We start from the raw sequence: 16,397 nt of genomic DNA on the forward strand, positions 1-16,397 counted from the left end.
GACGCTTCAAGTCCAGTTCGGCTCTCATTGGCTACCGCACGCAGTGAGGGGGCGGGGAAAGTAGCGGCGAGGCCCCGCCCTCACGCAGGAGCCAATCCTGAGCAGGCTAGGAGACGAACCCGGAAGTGAGATGCAAGGCGGCGATTTTCCCTTCTGTCAGGTGGGTAGTTATTCCCTGTCCCGGACCTCGCTTTTTGATGGACCGGCGCCATCTAAGAACTCCTGAGCCCGTGGGGGTGGGTAGCCTGTGGACACAGGCCGAGCCCTGCAGGTCAGGCCGCGTCGTGGTCCCCAGGTAGGACCGAAGCCGCTTCTCCGCTCTTGGCTGTTTGGAAGGCCGCAGGCGGAGCTCGCGGGCCTGTGAGCTCCCGGCTGGTGGCAGAGTGCTGGAGCTGGATCCCCTCTCCCTCCCTCCCAGTCGCCAGACCCTCTACAGGTGTCGCCCCTAGGTCCTTGAGTTCAGCACATCTGCATTGCTTTGTGCTGAGAGCAGTAAGATGTATAGTGCAGCGAAAAATAATGTAGAACTTTTGAATTAGAACGTCTGCCCTTTCAGTTCCATTGAAGGGTCCTTGATCTAGGGCAAGTTGTTTTAATCTATCTGAACCTCCTTCACCAGTAAGGTTTATAGCCCCGCCTATCACTGAGTTGTTTGTAAGGAGTTGACATAGTTCGGATCTCTCTCAAAATAGGATATGCCCTTTAAGTTAGGAAACATACCCTGACATTCCTGATGGAATATCAGGAATATCATCATCAAGTCATCAGTTTTGTTTCTTAACTGTGAGTCGGGTAGATGCGCCTAGGCTTGGCTTTTTTAACTAAATATACCAGTAAAATTTTATACATAATTTTTTGTATCTGGATCTGTAAACTCAAAATTTATATAAGGGAGTTTTTATTGAAAGGAAAAGCATGTTGGGGGAGAGGGTAAGATCTATATTTGATATAATTACAAGTGAACTTTTATTTATTAGCATCTGTTAAGTGTTTAATGAATTGATGTATGGTCATTTTTGTGTTGCAAGGTTCAGGAATTAGTTTGAGAATCAAAGAAAAAGTGGAAGCTCCAGGAGAATTAATAAAACACAGAGCAATTCTGATTGGATATCTCTGATTCCAAGGGTGTCTCTGATTGGGTGACTGAAAAGCCGGATTGGCCTTAGGAATACTTTAGTAAAATTCTTACATTTTACAATAAAGTAACAGGTCCAGAAAAGTTACTGGACATGAGTAATACATTTAAACTTGAGTTTAGTGCTATTGCCACTAGTAATAAAGTCTAATACCACATTAAGATTGTATACTGTTAAACTTGTGAGATTAGGTACCAAGAAATCAGTATCTTGGGGCTATGCCTAACTCTGGAACTTCTCAGAATCCATTCCAGGCAAAATCAAGTGACAAGACTTTAATTAAATGTAATGCTACACATACTTCTTAATGCCTTCTATAGACAAGTAGGAGATAAATATAAGTTAAATGTGGTCCTTATCTTTAAGCTTATAATCTTTTAAGGGGCTAAAACAAGAACAAAGTTAGAGGTGAAATGTAGCACCAAAAAAAGTAGAAAGCAGAAAGCGATCTAAATGAGAGGATCAAGAAAGAATGAAAGAGATAACATCAGAGAAGAGCCTTGAAAGACTGATTATATTTCAACAAATAGAGTTGGGAGGCTGGTAATTCGTATTTGTAAATTATCTATTGGTTATTCTCCTTTTCTTTAATTGATTAAGGTTTATATGTTGTGTAACCCTTTAAGCTGATATTGGTTTAAAAATTAATATGGCAGCTTAGCAGAATAAACATCAGTTCCTTCAGGAAGCCTTCTTTAATCCCTTAGGACTAGGGGAATTATGAACCTCCTGTATACTCATGGTTTCTAGACAAGGTCTTGTAGTAGTACTTATCATGTTGTCTTTGCCAGACACATGATGTCTTTGCCAGTCACCTACACTAGAGTAAGCTTCCTGAGGTGAAGACATGGATCTTGCTCATTATTGAATCCCAGTACCCAGAAGTTGGCACATACCAGACATTCTATTCATATTAGTTGAATGAAGGAATGAATGACAGCCAAAATTCAGTTGAAAACAAGGAGCCAACTAAGAACTTATAGTTGCCTATCAATAAACAGGACTACTTTTTAAAGCAGTGAATTTTCCTAGGCCTGAAATTATCAAAGTAGAAATAGGATAATTAGTGTAGATGCTGTGATAAAGATATATGTACCGATGAGAGATTGGAACAGATGTCCTTTTGGGGGCTATTCCATCTTCAAGAATCCCTGATTCTTCGAAATAGTATTTTTAGGAATTAGAAGTTTTTATTTCTGCTCTATATTATCTGTGTGTCTAGTTTATAAAAATCTTGAATGCACCTGTCTTCATTGTATTAGTTATACTTCAAAACCTTTAAGCATTCATCACTGTTAGCATAACACCATCATACCTAAACCAGTAGATTAAAAATAATAGTTATAATAATATAATTGACTTAGAAGAAAACAACAAAAGTAAGAAGCATTAGACCACTATTAGATCATAGTTTGTTGTTTTCTGTCAGCATCAGTATTTAGTGTATGTAAGGGATATCATGAGAAAAACAAGAGTTTAGACAGGGTTTAATTGTATATGTTTGCAAGACTTATCTATGCAGTTGATAAAGCCTGAATTATTGTTTTACTAATAACTTTTGTGTTTGTGTTTTCAGATCTTGATGAACAAAGCAGTCATAATTCATCTCTAGAAAGATTTATATCCTGGCATTTGAAATGCTTTTTATTTAGAATAGTAGTAAAAATGGAAAAAGAAAAAGGAAATGATGATGGAATACCAGACCAAGAGAATTCCTTGGATTTTTCTGAACACTTTAACCAACTTGAATTGTTGGAAACACATGGACACCTTATTCCTACTGGTACTCAAAGTCTTTGGGTAGGCAATTCTGATGAAGATGAGGAGCAAGATGACAAAAATGAAGAGTGGTATCGATTGCAAGAAAAAAAAATGGAAAAAGACCCAAGCAGATTGCTTCTTTGGGCTGCTGAAAAAAATCGGGTAAAAAAAAAAAATTACAGAGGGAAGTGTGACAGTAGGAAAAGCACTGGGTTCAAGCCAGAAGACCTGCCTTTACTGTTATGGCCATCATACCTATCTCTTGATTGTGAGGACCAAATGAGACAATGTACATGAAAGCACATATTAAGCTGCAGAGTGTCATGCTAGGTATTATTTGGGGGTTTAAGGATAATTATCTATAAAGATAGCAAGCAATCATCTATATTTTAAAATCATTTATATAAAGTCATTAGGATCATTTAGGAAAGAGAGGATGGAAACTAACATTTATTAAATACTAACTATACCAGGTACCTTATTACATTATTTTATTTAATCGTCATGTATCCCTATAAGTAATATTCTTCTCTTTTATAGAGTAAGAAATTGAGATTCAGGAATATTAATTTGCCCAGGATCATCGAAGTGGAATGAACATCAAAAGCCTATTCCCTCTGCTTGGCCACTTCCACCTCATTTTACTAAGTTTCCCCATGTCTGTGTTAGTAAACTAATAACTAAAAGGGTCTTGCATTTTAAATAGCTTTTTAACCCAAGAGCATGCCACATTTAACCAGAGGCCCATAGAACAAACTAAAAATTACAACCTAAAAGGATGTTTCTAAGGTTGTATTGAGAAGGAATTGAGCTCTTGAATCCCTAGAATTCCTTATTAATACTTTATTCTTCTGTTAAAAGTTTTATTTTTAAAAGTTTCATACAGTGTGTATATTGGTGTGATAATCCTACAGAAAAATCAAGCAGTTATGTTTTTTCACAGATAACACATAAAATATTAAACAGAAAGCCTATGTTATTCATTGGACTGAAGCTTGTATGCAATAAACCTTAGTTGGACCAGGAGTAAATGTATGGTTTGATATTCAGAGAATCTCATTCTTAGAAGCAACAAAGTGTAGTTAACACTAACTTGTTCATTCTTAAATCAGTAGTCCTCTCCTCCCAAAAAAGAGATCTTAAATTATTTTCATTTTAAAGTCATCTACTAACAAGTAAGTTTTTATTCAACTTAATTAAATCTAACACCACAAGACAATTTTGTTTTAGTTATTGTTTTGGTTTGAGTTGAGTTGAAAGATTTCTTTTTTTTCTTCTCAGCTTACCACAGTGCGGAGACTGCTTTCTGAAAAGGCCACTCATGTGAACACTAGGGATGAAGATGAGTATACCCCTCTTCATCGAGCAGCCTACAGTGGACACTTAGATATTGTCCAGGAGCTCATTGCACAGGGGGCAGATGTTCATGCAGTGACTGTGGATGGCTGGACGCCCCTGCACAGTGCTTGTAAGTGGAATAATACCAGAGTGGCTTCTTTCTTACTGCAGCATGATGCAGATATCAATGCCCAAACAAAAGGCCTCTTGACCCCCTTGCATCTTGCTGCTGGGAACAGAGACAGCAAGGATACCCTAGAACTCCTCCTGATGAACCGTTACGTCAAACCAGGGCTGAAAAACAACTTGGAAGAAACTGCATTTGATATTGCCAGGAGGACAAGTATCTATCACTACCTCTTTGAAATTGTGGAAGGCTGTACAAATTCTTCACCTCAGTCTTAACAATTCTAGTACTTTTCCTAAGTTTCTAAATACCAGTGCCTCCTGTGTGTGAGATGTATTCCCATAATCAAAGTTGACGTCAAACATCTTACTACAAAAATTCAGTGATATTCATTATAACATTCTTCCAAGTGAATTGCCTGACTTTGATGTCAAAATGTATTTGAAAGTAATTTGCGTATATCTTTAATGATTTCTGTGGAGTTTGTGATTTTTTTATCAGAAATAATTTTAATGTGTGTATACTTAAAAACTTGACACGGGTTGTACAGAAACTGGTATTTTTGGTGCTGATACAAGAGAAATGTATTTTTAAATATCCCACATCCTGGATCTTTGTTGGGTATTTAGTATATTGACATATATTTTTATAAGGTGAGGTAACTCAGAACTTAATTTAAAAGTCTTAAATATTCTGATACAATTCAGCTGTCTTCTCTTCCTTACCATAGCCAGTTGCTTTCATTTTAAACCAGAGCAAGTAACATATTAGTGACTTGAATCTTCATAAGTTAAAGAAAAAAACAGCAAAAAACCTAGATCTTTGTCTTTTAGAACACAGACCATTTTCAGGAAAGCAGTTAGCTAAGTGTTTAATTCATGAATATTGTATACTGCCTCCCCTACCACAATTTACACAATCCTGTGGATAGTCCTACCTCACCCTGGTCAACCTACATGATCCTTAAGCTAATGGCGAATCACGATGACCTTGTAGACATGCACACAACTATACCTTTGTCCAACAGATCATAATATATCTGCTATCCAACTGGTTTTACCTGCCTAATCCTACTGATTTGGGCACTGCTTGTATAGTCTCTCAAGTTCACAGGAAATGTTGATTTTCTAAGGTCCTCATTTTTACAGACTATACAGGCAAAGTGACAGGGGAAAAGGAATTAGTCTAAGAGTAAGGGGATGATTATTATATTGAGGCTAAAACCACAAAGTGGCTCAGGCTTTAAAAAAAAACACTGTGGATAATGACAAAAAGCATAAGTAAAAATATTTGAGAAAAATAAAGTACAAGTTTTGAACAACACAAAAGGCATGAATTCATTTTTTACCTGTGTATGTCTTTCTTGGATCCAGAACATTATTCATCCAGCACGCACTTAGTTATTTAACATCTACTCTCTCAGTCTCTCCAGCAGCAATTTTGCATTGTCTTTCTAGCCCCTCTGTGATTGTTCCCAAAGTTTTGTCTTCTCAACACCACAACACTCTAGGGGAAGGGAACTAAACCAATTGCTCTTTACTTCAGTTAAATTTTTAAAATGTCCACCAAGGCTTATCTCTTTCAAGCCATCCTATGTAACCCAGTCACCCTAGACTAAGTAATAATGTTATTTAATCAAAGATTAAATATTTATTTTTGCTTAGAACTTATTAGATCATCTCAGAAAAGTCAGAGATAATATATGAACTGAATCATCGTGACAACAGGATCTTGAGAGTTAGTGCTTTAGTTTATGTTGTGATCTCTTCCTAGGGAGATGCTTTGTGGCAAAGGTTGCTTTCTGTTTGATCTGGCCTAAGTTAGTGACACCAAATGACAGATACAGCTGACAGGCAGTGATGATAGAATAAGACCTTATTTATCCAAGCAGACTGCTGAATGAGGCTGCTTAGCCTGAAAGTCACAGAGCTGATGGCTCCTTTCTCACTTGAGAATGGATTGTACCCATGATTCCATGTAAACTTTCCATTTAAGTATGGAGCCAAAGAAGTCTTGTTTCCAATAAGGACCTAAGATATGTCTACTCCCTTGTTTTCAGACCTCAACACTCACTGATGCTAGAGAGCAAACTCTACACATAAGACAAATCCCACCCCTGAGGGCAGAATTTGTATTGTCTGCTTCCTTTATACTTTCCAGAGCATTTACTAGACTGCTCTGTGCACAGAAGCCAGTCACTAATTGTGCTTTGAAAGGATTACTTCTACTTTCCAGTTTAGGCAGGCTAAATAGCTCAGTTTACAAAGAGAATTTTCTCTAATCTTGGAAAGTCTATACAAAGACTTATTAAAAAATAAAATCTGAGTTTTTCATAACTAAGGGTTTAATTTTGATTAACATATGCTTGAGGAAGAGGTAATTTTTGTGAATGTTCAAGGTTCATAGTGTCATTCTTAGGCCTAAAGTGGAACTAGTTGCCTTTGCTTTTATGAATCTTAAATATGCTTTTCCAGGGAGCCTTCCAACCCACAGCCTACCACAGTGGTGGGATTTAGAGTCTTTATACTACAATATGAAGACATTTATTTGTATTATTTGACATCTATTACGTTATCTAACACTATGCTGGAAAATCATGATCAAAAGAAGCCCAGAGACTATACTGAGATTTATGTCCCATACCAAAATGAAATCTCTGGATCAACTCTTGATTCCTGATCAACACATATACCATCTTCGCCTTACCTGCAATGGCTCTAGGAATTTATGCAACTGCCTACAAAATAAGATCACCAAATCATTATGTCTTTGCTATAATTAGTTTAGTTTATAATAAGATGCTCCAGTCCATCTGTAGGATTATGAGATGACCACTCAATTTGTTCAATATGAAATGCTTTCTCTAAAGGATATTTAAGGTCTATCTTTATTAAGTTCAGAAGAGAGTAAACCAAGAAGGATTAAGTGTAGCTGATTGATGTTTTAAATTCCTGGAAATTTCCCTTTGAAACTCCAAAATTTTACTTCTCAGAACCTAAGTAGAAATGATCTAAATCAGTGCCAACACATAGAAACGTGGGCCTCATGTAATTTTATGTTTTTAGCATGACTATTTTAGATACCTCATATAAGAGGACTCATGCAATAAGGACAGAATTGTATTTTATGGCACACAAACATAGATAAGCAAAAATCCTAGTAGTTGAAAATCGTAAGAGCCATATTAAAACAAAAACAGGTGAAATTAATTATATATATATATGACAATACATCCAAAATATAAGATATATATTTAAAATTTTTTGAGATGTTTTACTTTTTTTGCAGTAAGTCTTCAAAATACAGGGTGTATTTTACAGCACATCTGGATTTAGTCACATTTCAAGTTCTCAGCTATGTTTGTCTAATGGCTACTCCATTGAAAGCACAGATCTACATGCCTGAAATCATTCCCTGGAGGCACAGAAGGATGATTACACAGAGCATTAAACTCTGAGTGAGACAAACTGAGTTCAAATCCTCAGTGCCACCTGTGGGTCACTTTGGGCAAAAAAAAAAAAAACAACCCCTCGGTTTTCTCATAGGTAAATCAGGGATAATATCTATCTTGTTGTAGGCTAGTTTGTTATTTAAATGTAAAAATCATATGGTGTTATTTATTTTGTCAATTTCTTTAATACTTTAAAAATAAATATCAATATGAAATACATCGAAATCATATTGTTTTTTTAAAAAGCTACGTGTTTATCAATGTCCTCCAGTCATCTTTTATGAATGAAATAGTCTCATCCGATCTTCATGAAAGTTCTTATATATATATAAGATGTGGTACACCAAACCTCTGTGACAATATTAATAGCTAACAACTGAGTGCTCACTGTGGGCCAACTATGCTGTATGTGCTTCACGTGTGTGATATCATGTGAGCCTCACAACAACTCTCTGAGATAGATATCATTGTATAAAAAGGAAATCAGGTTTATAGAACTTCCACGGATTGCCCATTGTCATGCCATGTGCGCATGATGGAGGTTTGTCTATCTGATTCTACCACCTTTCCTCTTCACCACACACTAGTATTTGATAGGTATTTGTAAAGTTGATTAAAGAATGCATCATTTGGTGCATGTTTAGTGTATCTTCTTAAGTTCCCAGAAAGCTCATGTTCAAATGTCACAGCTTTTTACCTGTGGTGTTTTTGAATATTATCTGTATACCACCAGTTTGTCTATCATAATAACCAAAATTCCATTTTCTTTAATATTATTTTTATGTAGTTTATTTATAGTAGGGTTTGAGGACATAACAATTACTATCAGGAGCACAAGCAACTGCATTTGCTTTTAAAGCTGCAGTTTATATTTTTTGAATTTGGTTACTTGTATCTACTTTTAAATATGCTTGCCATTTATCCACATATGAAGTATATGTTGTACATAGGCTATAACTAAATTTATTTATTTTTTAATTTTTGTTTTTTTTCTTTTTGAGACAGACTCTCACTGTTGTCCAGGCTAGAGTGCACTGGCATGATCTCGGCTCACTGCAACCTCTGCCTCCCAGGTTCCAGTGATTCTCATGCCTCAGCCTCCCAAGTAGTTGGGATTACAGGCGTGCGCTACCATGCCCAGCTAATTTTTTATGTTTTTAGTAGAGACTGGGTTTCACTATGTTGGCCAGGCTGGTCTCAAACTCCTGGCCTCAAATAATCTGCTGGTCTCGACCTCCCAAAGTGCTGGGATTACAGACTTGAGCCACCATGCTTGGCCACTAAATCTATTAATTATATTCCCCTTCCATGTAAGATTCCATACTTATGTGCAAATTTCTTGTTATTGTGTGAAGAACACTTAACATGAGATCTGCCCTGTTAAAATTATAGTTCATAGTTTTTTTTTATCTATAGGCACAATGCTTGTAGATCTCTAGAACTGCAGAGATTCTAGATTGTACAGCAGATCTCTAGAAATTATTCATCTCGTATAACTAAAACTTTATACTCATTGAATAACTACTTCCCATTTACCCTTGCCCCAGATCCTGGCAGCCACCATTCTACTCTCTGTTTCTAGGAGCATGACTATTTTAGACACCTCATATAAGAGAACTCATGCAATAAGGAGAGAATTGCATTTTATGGCACACGAACATAGATAAGCAAAAATCCTAGTAGTTGAAAATCATAAGAGCCAAAGCAATATTTAAAAAGAAAACACGGTGGCTCACACCATCCAACATTTTGGGAGGCCAAGGTGGGCAGATCACAAGATCAAGAGATCAAGACCATCCTGGCCAACATGGTGAAACCCTGTCTCTACTAAAAATACAAAAAAATTAGCCGGGCATGGTGGCACACCCCTGTAGTCCTAGCTACTCGGGAGGCTGAGGCAGGAGAATTGCTTTTGCTTGAAACCAGGAGGCGGAGGCTGCAGTGAGCCAAGATCGCGCCACTGCACTCCAGCCTAGGCAACAGAGTGAGACTCCGTGTCAAAAAAAAAAAGAAAAAGAAAACGTTAAAATCAGGATTTTTACAACCTAATTTTAAGACTACCTATAAAACAACAGTATTAAGACAATGTAGTATTGGTGGAAGGACATGTGGATCCATAGAACAGAATAGAGTCTAGAAATAAATCCAGATATAGATAATCAATTAATTTTTGACAAAGGTGCCAAGGAATTCAGTGGGACATTCTCTTAAACAAATGGTGCTGGAACAACTGAATATCTTCTTGGAAAAAACATGAACTCATTTATAGGCAGAAAGCAGTTCAGTGGTTTCTTGGTCACGGGGACAGAGGTTGGACTACAAAAGGGCAGAGAGAACCTTTTGGAGGTGATAGAAATATGCCGTAGCTTGATCGTGGTAATGATTTTGCAGGTGTACACAACTGTCAAAAGTCACCGGGTTTTAAAGAGTAATACAGGGTTTTTGTACATAAGTTATATTTTTATGAAGTCGATTTTTAAAAATAGATATCCAGATATGACTAATTTTATTCTTTTATTAATTTCCATGGCAAGCATAAGATGACCTCATCCTCAAATTCTAGGGATATATCTTCAGGGGGGCCTGTTATTTAAAAAAATACATTTCACCAATTCACTGGAATTTTAAAATTCCAAGTAACACAACCTTTATAATCAGAACGACCAATTTCTCCATTAAATGACAGAATGGGAAACAAAATAATTGCTTTAAAATAATTAGTCCATTTGGCCGGATTCAAGAAATTTGAAAAGATGGCTAGTTACTATATAAGAAGGATTTGGTTGGCTTTTAATTTAAATCAGGACTGTTAGAACCTAGAAGAGGATACCAAAGTGGTTTTAGCACCTACTTTTCCAAAGAAAAATGATAGCATTCAACATCCCATTGTTTATTCAGTTGTGCTATAAGACAAACTGAGATGATTTCTTGAGACGTGTTTTAGACCTATAGAATTAAACACAAGTAATATGAAGTAACCTATTTACTCTGGTAATATATTAAAACTTTTTATTTCTTTGATAAAGACTTCATTTTTTACATGAATGTGTAACTTTTTATAAGAAAACTTTAGTCTTGGGTTTTGTCTCCATCTAGTGGTCATGTTGGTCTTTTCCATTTACAGTCAGGCTTGGGTAAATGATGTATCGCCTATACTGACAGTGATCTCATAAGATTTTAATGGAGCTAAAATTTCCTATCACCTAGTGATGTTGTAGCTGTCATAATGTCATAGCACAACACATTACTCACATGTTCAAGGTGATGCTAAATGTAAACAAACCTGCACTGCCAGTCATGTTTACATACAACTATGTACAGTACACAACACTGGATAATGATAATAAACAACTATGTTACTGGTTTATGTATTTACTATAATATACTTTCTGTCATTATTTTAGGGTGTTCTTCCACTTATTAAAAAAAATGAACCGTAAAACAGTTTCAGGCAGGTCCTTCAGGGAGTATTCCAGAAGAAGGCATTATTATCATAGGAGATGACATAGGAATAACTCCATGAGTGTCATTGCCCCTGAACACCTCCCAGCAGGACAAGATGTGGAGGGGGAAGACAGTGATCATGATGACCCTGTGTTGGCCTAGACTAAGTATGTGTTTATGTCTTTGTTTCTAACAAAAAAGTTTAAAATTAAAAAATATATAAATAATGCATATTGAAAATACAAAAAAAAAGCTCATAGAATGAGGCTTTGTATAAAAAATACTTTTGCATAGCTGTACAAGGTGTTTGCATTTTAAGCTAAGTGTTATTACAAGGGTTAAAATGTTTTTAAAAATTAAAAGTTTATAAAGTAAAAAAAGGACAGTAAGCTAAAGGTAATTTATTATTGAAGAAAGAAAAATATGTTTGCATAAATTTAGTGCAGCCTAAGTGAAGAGTGTTGATAAAGTCTATAGTAGTGTTCGGTAATGTCTTAGGCCGTCACATTTGCCCACCACTCACTCAGTGACTCACTCAGAGCAACACCAAGTCCTTCAAGCTCCATTCATGAAGTACACACTCTACAGGTGTACATTTTAAAGTCAACTATACCATATTTTTACTGTACCTTCTCTATGTTTAAATTTCTTAAGATACACAAATATTTCCCTTGTGTTACAATTGCCTACAGTATGCAGTATAGTAACATGTTCTACAGGTTTGTAGCCTAGGAGCAATAGGCTATACCAAGTAGCCTAAGTGTGTAGTAGGCTGTGCCACCTAGCCACCTAGGTTTGTGTAAGTGCATTCTGATATTTGAACAACGATGAAATTGACTAACAGCACATTTCTCAAAACATACCCCCACCATTGAGCGACGCATGACTGTAATTGAAATTTTAAAAGGATAAGCCAACGATCCTGGATTTTTTCATTCTGTTTTTGTTGTTCATTTTTAGTTTTTTTTTGGTAAGGACTGAAAAACTTTTAAGTAGTATGCTTATTACCTGCGTGATGAAATAATTTGTACATCAAACTCCTGCAACATGTAATTTTCCTATATAGCAAATGTACCCCTGAACCTAAAAAAAAAGTTAAAAAGAGAAAAATGGAAACCACAGTTCATACCTAAAACAGTACCTTTTATACTTATTTGTGTCAGTAACTTCTTTCAAGAGACTATGCATTGGTATGTAATTGAAGACACACATGTAACAATTGGAAACAAAAAAAATCAAAAGCCATTTAGAAAGAGAAAGAAGGAAATAAACCACCTAAGTCAATATAGTTATTAAAATTGATAGATTATCTTTAAGGTTTTTGGTAATGAAGAAAAAAGAGGAAGACAGTAATTGCTTTTTTTTTTTTTTGAGACAGGGTCTTGCTCTGTCACCAAGGCTAGAGTGCAGTGGTGCCATCATGACTCACTGCAGCCTTGAACTCCTGGACTCAACTGATCCTCCAGCCTCTGCCTCCTGCGTAGCTAAGACTACAGTGCAAGCCACCATGCCGAGCTAATTTTTTAATTTTTCTTTTATTGAGACAGAGTCTTGCTATGTTGACCAGGCTGGTTTTAAACTCCTGGCCTCAAGCAATCCTCCTGCCTTGGCCTCCAAAAGTGCTGGGATTATAGGTGTGAGCCACGGTGCCAGCCTTTTTTTATGTTTGTTTTGTGCATATTTTTAAATTTGATCAAATAAACCACATTTTTATGAGTAAAAATATTTTTAGACATTTTTTCTAAATAAAATGTTCTTAATTTTTGTATAATTTTATAGAACTATAGCATACACAAAGTAAAATTCAGAAATCTTGGTGAATTCTTCAAAGTGAATAGGGTTATGTAACTATCACCCATCTCAAGATCTAGAACATAATCAGCACCTCCAACAGCTACTTTGTGCTTCCACTCAGTGTTCCCTCAAAGGTAACTATAATCTAACTTTTATTTCCATCATTTAGTTTTGCCTACATAAATGTAATAACTTATAGTGTATATTTTTGCGTTTGGTTTATTTCACTCAACATTACATCTATGAGATTTCTCCATTTCTGCATGTAGCAGGGTTTTGTTGTTTTTATTGATGTATTCTGTTATATGAATATGTAATAATTTATATATACATGATATTGTTAACTTTTGGGGGGATTTTGCATTGTTTCCAGTTTGGGGATTTTATGAATAGCACTGCCATAAACATTCTAGTACATGGTTTTGGTGTACATACTATACATTTCAGTGCATATCTAGTAAAGCCTGCTGAGCCACAGGATATACTTATATTCCACTTTAGTAAAAACTGCCAAAACAGTTCTCCAAAGTAGTTCTACCAGTTTACACTCTTAGCAGCAGAAGTGAACGTTCCGATTGCTCCACACACCCATGGCTCTTGTTACTGCCAGGTTTGTTGATTTTCATTTCATTTTTTTTTTAATAGCCATTCTAGTGGGCATGTAGTAATAGCTCATTGTAGTTTTAATTTGCATATTCCTGGTGACTAATGATGTGAAGCAATGTTTTTATGTGTGATGACTGACCACTTGGATCTTCTCATTCATGAAGTGCTTCATCTTTCTCCATTTTCTTTCTGGGATGTGTGCACATGTTTCCTATTTTTAGAAGTTCTTTATATATTCTGGATCCTAGTTATTTTTTGGATATATGCTCTCTCGGTCTGTGGCTTGCCTTTTCACACTCTTACTGGTGATTTTAATGAAGAGAATATCTTAATTTTATTTATTTATTTACTTTATAGAGACAGGGTCTTGTGCTGTTGCCCAGGCTGGAGTGCACTGGTGTGATCGTAGCTCAGTGCAGCCTCAAATTCTGCGGCTCAAGCAATTCTCCTGCCTCAGCCTCCCAAGTAGCTAGGACTACTAACTCATGTATTTGTTTTTGTAGAGAATCTTGCTATATTGCTCCAGGCTGTTCTCAGACTCCTGGGCTCAAGCCATCCTCCCGCCTCAGCCTCCTAAAGTGCTGGTATTACAGGCATGAGCTACAGCATCTGGCCTGAGAATATCTTAATTTTAACGACCTCTAATTTATCTATTGCCTTCTTTTGATTAGTGCTTTTGGTTTCCTGTTTAAAAAATAGTTGTCTACTCCAAAGGGTAGACATGAGGAAGACATCATGAAGGTTTTTTTCATCGTTATACTCTAGAAGCTTTTGTGTTTTGCCTTTAGTGCTATTTTGAGTTGATATTTGCATTTGACATGCGGTAGGAGTCAAAGTTCATTTTCCCATATTAATATCCAATTTATCAATGCCACTTATTAAAAGCAACAGCCTCTCACACACACACACACACTACATTGCAGTGACACTTTTATCATTTATCTGGTGATCATATTTAGTTGGGTCTGTTTCTAGATTCTATTTTGTTTCATTGAGCTATCTTTGCCCCAATACCACAGTTTTAATATTTTGGCTTTATCATAAGTCTTATTATGTGGTAGTGTAGATATTCCAACTTCTTTCTTATTTTTCAAAGTTGTTTTGACCAGTCTTGGCCCACTACATTTACCTTTTTTTTTTTTTTGAGACAGAGTCTTGCTCTTTCACCCAGGCTGGAGTGCAGTGGCACGATCTCGGCTCACTGCAACCTCTGCCTCCTGGGTTCAAGCCATTCTCCTGCCTCAGCCTCCCCAATAGCTGGGATTACAGGCATGCACCACCACACCCAGTTAATTTTTGTATTTTTAGTAGAGACAGGGTTTCACCATGTTGGCCAGGTTGGTCTCAAACTCTTGACCTCATGATCCGCCCTCCTCAGCCTGCCAAAGTGCTACATTTACTTTCTAATTTTAGAATCCCCTTGCCAACATGTATTTTAAACAACCCTGCTGAGATTCATATTGAGATTACATGAAATTTCTAGATCTAGTTGAGGAAAATTAACATCAGTGTAATATTCAGTGTTACAATTCTTGAATATACTGTAATACATTTCTGCATTTATTTAGGTATTACTTTTTCTTGATAACGTTTTAGAGTATTCAGTTGGAGTTCTCTCTTTTTAAAGATTTATCCTTAATGTATTTTTTGGCTCTCAATGCTGTTATAAATGTTATTGTCTTTTACATTCCATTTTTAATTATTTTTACTATATAAAAGTAACATTTATTTTTCTCTTTTGATCATGTGTCCACTGGCCTTGATAAATTTATTAATTCCAATAGCTTACCTGTACATTCATTTGAATTTTCTTTTTTTTCTTTTTGAGATGGAGTCTTGCTCTGTTGCCAGGCTGGAGTGCAGTGATGCGATCTCGGCTTACTGCAACCTCTACCTCCCGGGTTCAAGCGATTCTCCTGCCTCAGCCTCCGGAGTAGCTGGGACTACAGGCACGTACCACCACGCCCAGCTAATTTTTGTATTTTTAGTAGAGACGGGTTTTCACCATGTTGGCCAGATGATCTCGATCCCTTGACCTCGTGATCCACTCGCCTCAGCCTCCCAAAGTGCTGGATTACAGGCATGACCCACCTTGCCTGGCCTGAATTTTCTATGTATACAGCGATGTTGACAGCTAATAACAGTTTAATTTCTTCCTTTTTTATTTTTTTAATGTGGTAAGTTATACAGTATTGATTTTAAACAACCTTGCATTCCTGCAATGATCAAAACTTGATCGTGATGTATGTATTATCCATTTTTTAACATGCTACATTTGGGTTATATTTGCTAATATTTTATTTAATATCTGAATTGATCTTGAGAGATATTGACCTATAATTTTCCTTTTTAGTAATGTTCTTTCAGATTTTGGTATAAAGATGAGTTGGGAAGTGTTAACTTTTTTTTAATTCCTGCAAGAGGTTAGATAGAATTGGTGTTATTTCATTCTTAAATGTTTGGAAGAATGTACCAGTGAGGCTTTTTCTTTGTAGAATGTGTTTTAATTTTAAATTCCATATTTTTAGTAGTTATATTTTTATAACTACTTCTATTAAAGCTATATTTCTTCTTTTGTCTATTTTGGAAAGCTTTTAAGTAATTTCTCTATTTTATCTAAATTGTCAAATTTACTAGCATCAAATTATTCAAAATATCTTCCTATCTTTTTAATGCCTGTAAGATCTTTAGGTATAGATTTACCATTTCTGATATCGGTGAAACTAATCTTAAAGAAGTT

The 16,397-nt window shown here is 36.0% G+C and overlaps 1 protein-coding gene across 2 annotated transcripts; it reads left to right on the plus strand.

Annotated features, from left to right (window-relative positions):
- The first annotated feature begins 4 nt into the window (after positions 1-4).
- ANKRD49 (ankyrin repeat domain 49) lies at positions 5-5,690 on the plus strand. 2 transcript variants are annotated; one of them, XM_001142795.7, is made up of 3 exons: positions 5-160; positions 2,713-3,059; positions 4,179-5,690. In XM_001142795.7, the coding sequence occupies exons 2-3, from the start codon at positions 2,802-2,804 to the stop codon at positions 4,638-4,640; spliced, it is 720 nt and encodes a 239-aa protein (XP_001142795.2). In that variant the 5' UTR covers positions 5-160; positions 2,713-2,801; the 3' UTR covers positions 4,641-5,690. The 2 variants fall into 2 exon arrangements, with proteins under 2 accessions (XP_001142795.2, XP_009422277.2); XM_009424002.4 differs by having other exon boundaries at positions 143-295.
- The last annotated feature ends 10,707 nt before the right edge of the window (positions 5,691-16,397 follow it).

This window comes from Pan troglodytes, chromosome 9, assembly GCF_028858775.2.
Source record: "Pan troglodytes isolate AG18354 chromosome 9, NHGRI_mPanTro3-v2.0_pri, whole genome shotgun sequence".
NCBI lineage: Eukaryota > Metazoa > Chordata > Mammalia > Primates > Hominidae > Pan > Pan troglodytes.